At 38.4% G+C, this 6,993-nt stretch overlaps 1 protein-coding gene across 1 annotated transcript in view; it reads left to right on the top strand.

Moving 5' to 3' along the window:
• The window catches only part of umodl1 (uromodulin-like 1), a gene marked incomplete at both ends in the record, with an annotated part of 34,570 nt that extends 30,879 nt beyond the window's left edge, over nt 1-3,691 (top strand). Inside the window, 3 exons of the mRNA XM_083645030.1 lie at nt 2,096-2,255; nt 2,720-2,813; nt 3,498-3,691. Of these exons, the coding sequence (XP_083501156.1) occupies nt 2,096-2,255; nt 2,720-2,813; nt 3,498-3,691 (448 nt within the window). The remainder of the gene's footprint in view (nt 1-2,095; nt 2,256-2,719; nt 2,814-3,497) is intronic.
• Nucleotides 3,692-6,993: the final 3,302 nt, after the last annotated feature.

A 6,993-nucleotide genomic window follows, 5' to 3' on the forward strand; every position in this document is an offset into this window, starting at 1 on the left:
TCACATTATAATCACATCACATAAATGACTCACATCACATGATGATGACTCACATCACATTATAATCACATCACATAAATGACTCACATCACATGATGATGACTCACATCACATTATAATCACATCACATAAATGACTCACATCACATGATGATGACTCACATCACATTATAATCACATCACATAAATGACTCACATCACATGATGATGACTCACATCACATTATAATCACATCACATAAATGACTCACATCACATGATGATGATGACTCACATCACATTATAATCACATCACATAAATGACTCACATCACATAAATGACTCACATCACATGATGATGACTCACATCACATTATAATCACATCACATAAATGACTCACATCACATGATGACTCCCATCACATTATAATCACATCACATAAATGACTCACATCACATCATGAAGACTCACATCACATTATAATCACATCACATAAATGACTCACATCACATGATGATGACTCACATCACATTATAATCACATCACATAAATGACTCACATCACATGATGACTCACATCACATTATAATCACATCACATAAATGACTCACATCACATGATGAAGACTCACATCACATTATAATCACATCACATAAATGACTCACATCACATGATGACTCACATCACATTATAATCACATCACATAAATGACTCACATCACATGATGAAGACTCACATCACATTATAATCACATCACATAAATGACTCACATCACATGATGATGACTCCCATCACATTATAATCACATCACATAAATGACTCACATCACATGATGAAGACTCACATCACATTATAATCACATCACATAAATGACTCACATCACATGATGAAGACTCACATCACATTATAATCACATCACATAAATGACTCACATCACATGATGAAGACTCACATCACATTATAATCACATCACATGATGACTCACATCACATTATAATCACATCACATGATGACTCACATCACATAAATGACTCACATCACATGATGAAGACTCACATCACATTATAATCACATCACATAAATGACTCACATCACATGATGAAGACTCCCATCACATGATGAAGACTCACATCACATTATAATCACATCACATAAATGACTCACATCACATGATGAAGACTCACATCACATTATAATCACATCACATAAATGACTCACATCACATGATGAAGACTCACATCACATTATAATCACATCACATGATGACTCACATCACATTATAATCACATCACATGATGACTCACATCACATAAATGACTCACATCACATGATGAAGACTCACATCACATTATAATCACATCACATAAATGACTCACATCACATGATGAAGACTCACATCACATGATGAAGACTCACATCACATTATAATCACATCACATAAATGACTCACATCACATGATGAAGACTCACATCACATTATAATCACATCACATAAATGACTCACATCACATGATGAAGACTCACATCACATTATAATCACATCATATAAATGACTCACATCACATAAATGACTCACATCCAGTGTTGTAGTCAAGTCACTATATCTCGAATCCAAGTCGAGTCTTGAGTCCCCAGTGTTCGAGTCCAAGTCCGAGTCACCAAAGAAGAGTCTGAGTCGAGACTCTTTTCATGGCAACTTTCTGAGGTGGTACAGCAGGAGGTAAAGCAGGGGTAACCAATAACATTAACTAAATGGAATGGAACCATAATTAATTACTGGAGTCCGAGTCCAGAGTTACTGAACATGAGCGTGAGTATGCATGTAGGCGGAACACAAATGTCTGCCCTTGCATGAAATTGAATAATGTCATGATATAGTGAATCAAACGTATGCCAAATTATTAGAGCATATTACAAAAAAAGTATATCAATGAACAAGTCCAAGTCATCGTCTCCAAACTCCAAGTCCAAATGCATGAAAGTTCCGAGTCAGAGTCCAAGTCCAAGTCCGAGTCATCAGTGGTGCTAAAGTCCAAGTCGAGTCACAAGTCCTGAAAAGATCACATTTTTAATGTTGAGTATTTACTGATTCTGTTCATCCATTGCCTGTGCTCACAGCTGCCCGCTGCCTAACACACACACCACAGTGCTGCAGAACGGGAACTCCAGCACATCTCGTCTGTCTGTACGCATATTCTCCTTCGTCAACCTGGATGTGATCTACCTGCACTGTCAGGTCCAGATCTGTGTACAGATGGGCTCTGCCACCTGCGTGCCTGTGAGTATTTTGGAGGGTGGTGGTGGGGGACCAAAGCAATGGACAATTGTCAAACAACAATATAACATAACAAGACAGACCAAACGTAAAAGTACGTAAAAGTATAGATACAAACAATTGTCAAGTGTGCCAACTTACCGGAAACATGACAAGCTCAGCTCAGTTCTTAATTTATACCAAGGGGCTCCACTGTGTTCAGACTGTGAATGCAATCTGCCTCTCTGAGGAGCAATGATTGAACGATGCTGCAGAACCGTGGTTAGCCTGTGCATAATGTCATACCTGACAAATGCTATTGCAGCCAAAAGTATATATTATATGTGATATAGTTTATTATATTTATATATTAAAGCTTCACAGTTATGATGTGCAAACAAACACATGCCATTCCCAAGTCAAAAGAGGATATTTAACTCATCAGTTAGTGACCTGTAAGATCATGATTGCTCATGTTTTACTCGCAGGCCTGCACAGGGGGAACAGCCGCGCGCCTTTCCAACACAATAGGAACAGCTTATGGCTCCTCTGGGCCTTTACTCCGATCAAATTATGATTATGGTGAGTGTGCTTACTTAGAAGAATAACTTCTGCTATCAAATGCTGGTTTCTGTAGAAGTGTGATTGGTTCTGTTTGATAAGGCAAAAGGTTATAGTGATTGGAATGGTAGCAAAAAAAAACAAAGCAGTTACTCTTGAGATTGAGAAGAAGTATTATACCTTAAAGCGGCATTAAAAAACTCCAGTGAAATATCAGTCGAATGGAAGTCAGTGATAATCAGCGATACATTAGCCTCTGTAGTCCAGATGTGTAATTATCCTGATGTAAAACACCATAAAGCATATGAGGTGTCTTGATTTAATGCTTGCTGCTGAATTCCACCAAAGTGAATCTACTAAAGTTACTAAACAGTCACAAAGTGTATAAAATATTTTCATGTCGGATTTCACATTTTCAAGAATCATTTTGTCAGAAAGTCCAAGTGAAAATTTCGGCTCTTTTATGAGTCTAAGTTGCTGCACAGTTATGAGTCTAAATAGCCATACAGCACTCTTGGCCAGAGGTGTGCTGTTTCTTTTCTTCTTATTTTTGAGAGAGGTACTGCCTGTGCCAAACTCAATATTTACATTATTTTGTAGTTGAGGGTATTGATTTAGCCAAATTGCTTTTACGGTAGTCTGCTAGTTGCCCTCTGTATCTGCTTATTAATTCATCATGCTTTGACGTGACTCATATTGCTGCAGGGTCCTTAAAAGACGGGTTGGACACTATTCATCTGGTGGGCTTCTGCTGCCTGGGGATAGGCCTGGCTCTCATCTTCCTCGCTCTTTTCATCAGCCTTTTCTACTACCAGAGGAACCGCATCGGAAACTACAACTTCAACCTCAAACCCAAACCCAAGGAGGAGAACTTCACCTACCTCGCCTTCAACACCTAGGGGTGCAGGAGCTGCTAAAATCATAGTCCTGTCCTAGTCATGGCATGAGAAAAGTTTCAACTTCATGGCTTAAAGGAGATCTGCCATTGAGTGGCGCTGTTGCATCCTTTTCACATTAGTTGTGGAGGTGTGAGCTTTGTTTTTAGCTTGTTGGTCTGTTGTGAAATGAGTTACACTATTTTAGCTTGGTTGTGAAACCTGGGTACCAATACCAACTTGTGAGACTATAAACACGTGTTATTTGCTACACATTTATTAAAGGGCAATGTTATATGTGTTATGTTATATATATTTAATTATTTAATGCACAGAGAAATATTATTTTAAGCAAGTGTAATGAACAACACTCACAATACTACAACAACTACTACTAATAATAATGATAATACTGTTAAACTTTAAAGCAGTGATCATATTCAAACAGGTTAATACTGTGTAGTCTGCTGTTCAGTGGCTTAACTATACTGAATTACTTGGCAAATGTGTCTCCAACATCGCTATATAATACCAGGATGTTGCGTTTGGGGGATGAGATGGAAGTACGATATGGAAAATACATTCATTATGCTGTGTGCAGTATGATGTGAATTCTGTGGTTTGTCTGAAGCTATATGGATAAAAAAAAAATCCATTCTAGTCATGCTGTTTCTACAGTAGTATCATGTTCTTTTCTATGATTGAATTTCACTATCATCATGTCTCACACCTTCATGGGTTGTTGTTTTTACACTGTGACTCTCCATATGTTTAACTTTGAAAACAGTATAATGTTTAGGCATTACAGTGTGCGAACATCAAAGACAAATTTAACCAAACTATTCATTCACTCAAATTCAGAAAACTGAAAATGCCTTCTGAGTACAAAGAACCTTCCACTACCTGGCTCACAACCTATATCCTATACCAGTGGTTCCCAAACTGGGGTACACGTACCCCTACGGGTACGTGGAGGTACTACAGGGGGTACTCGACAGAAAGGTGAAAATGTAAAAATGTAAGAATAAATCATGAAAATAAATGAATTACTGAATTAAAGTAAATCTGCTCAGGAGGCACTAATTGCAACTCTTTCACACCATTTCTTATTTTGTAATGTTATATTCTTCAAAAGGTGGGTTATCATTCATTCATTGCATCACAGTTTTCTCTTGCAGTTTTCTAAGCAAAATGTTGTAGTCGGGTAAAGGGGGTACTTGGATTCAGAAATCATGGAAAAGGGGGTACTGAAGCCAAAGAAGTTTGGGACCCACTGGCCTATAGTCTATGCTCATCATTACACTGGGAAAATGCACGTTTGGCTTCTGCTGTAATGTGGCTACCTGTAATGTTCATAATTTGCACTAAACTAATGTGTTACATAAATCATGTGCATATTCAAATGCTTATGCAGTACATGGACATCACGCAAGCACAATTATCACTTTATTTTATTTTAACTGTTATTTTTTCTACTGTGTCAAATGAAGAATTTATGATATGTTATAAATCGGAAATGTTATTCTATACTCATGACAATAAACTTACCTGAAATAAATGCTGATTCATGTCCTGCATGCATCCAGACACTAGAGGGTGCTGCTGATGCAGTTTTGCAGCAGTAACAACATAAATCACTGCAAGTCTTGCAGTGTGGCCTGCATACAGATAAACATGTTTTTACATTGTTTTCATTTCAGGAGACAACATGCATTATGAAACACATTTTTCAGGCCTATTTGTATTTTTGGACATATTTCTCTGCTATGGTTCAAAATAGATTTCTGCTAAGCCTTCCTCAGGTGAGCAGAACTGAAGAGGAGCTTTGCACAGAGTTTCCATAATCCCTATTGTTGCTCAGGGTCCTGAATGCATCTCTGACACAGTGTGGAGTGAGAGGCCTCTAGGGGCCATAAACAGGATAAACAGGAGAGGCTTTTTCTTGGAGAGGGAGCTCCCTGGAGACGCATGGCGAAGGAGGGCTTACCATCTGGAGACACCACGCCGGCCCCGCCCCTTAATTAACCCGTTAAGCTTTCTGTCGGAGACCTGGCAACCCGTCTCCATGGCAACGGCCTCGTGCAGGGATGGATGGAGGGAGTAGAGAGCAGCAGTGATCAAAGGAGAACTACCAGAAGAGCGGGGAACCTTTTAGCTTTCATTCCCTAAAGCTAAATCGCTAATATTTTAAAATAAGGTTAACTAAATTAAAGGTTCATTATTAAGCATCAATTAAGCCTTAATTAACAGTTAACTATTGTGTCTAGTAATCATTTATTAATTGTGCTCATGTTAACTAGGTACTAATTTATGTATTAGTTAACAGTTTAGGGTTAGTTAAGGGTTAGAGTTACTAAACATTAACTAATGCTTATTAAGCATTGATGAACCATTAATAGTGACCCTTATTGTAAAGTGTGAGCCTGGTGACCAGGCTAGTAAAGCGTTGTTGTAAATCTGCTGCAATGTGCCTTTATTATTGATGAAAACACTATATCCAGATTCTCTGATGCAAATTATTTGGATTTTCACTCCAACAGAGACAACTGCAGTCAGAGACGGATACTTCCTTTCTCCTAATAGGCCTAAGTGTTTGGGGACTCTTCTGCGTGATGTTGGATTGGCCTTCATGCGTGCGTCAAAAACAACGGTGTTTGTGTCCCTGGCTGAGAGAGCAGTAGTAGAGATTTCATTGTTTTTTCGCATCTAGACCGCATAAAACCAGGTCCAGTTCAAAGACCATTACATTTAGACATTTAAAATCTGGGCTAGATTACCAAGGGGACCCTACTCTCACCAAGAAGCACTTTGAGATTTGTCAAAATTTTATCCTATCTGTGAAAATGGAAAAATTGAAGATTTAATTGTTTTTCCCCCATCTAGACTGCATACAACCAGGTCTAGTTATTGTTATAAGCACATTTGTACATTAGACACAGGGAAATGGCAGCCATATTTTGGTCAAATCTGACTTCCCTCCCAATCTTAAAATAAACCTTATGGTATTCCCTAACTATGTGTGGAATTTCATGATTCTGTCAAAAAGTGCACAATTCCTCTATTTTTGGGAGCTAATCCGCTCTACTACAGGTGTTTGGTCATTTATAAAACCTTCACAAACTGAGGGAGCGACGCTGCACCTCCCTGTTGTTAAATACATGAATGGGCGTCTGGGGAGTGATACCCAGCGGGTTAGAAATGAGAAAGTGCAGTGGAGGGGGATTTTCTTTTAATGGGGGAAGGATTGTCTGATCAAGATGTGTGTGTGAACAAATGAACAATCTGTGTGTAAATGTGTCATCTGTCAAATATAAACCACCTTCCAC

Source organism: Poromitra crassiceps, assembly GCF_964638095.1.
Source record: "Poromitra crassiceps genome assembly, chromosome: 1".
Taxonomy (NCBI): domain Eukaryota; kingdom Metazoa; phylum Chordata; class Actinopteri; order Beryciformes; family Melamphaidae; genus Poromitra; species Poromitra crassiceps.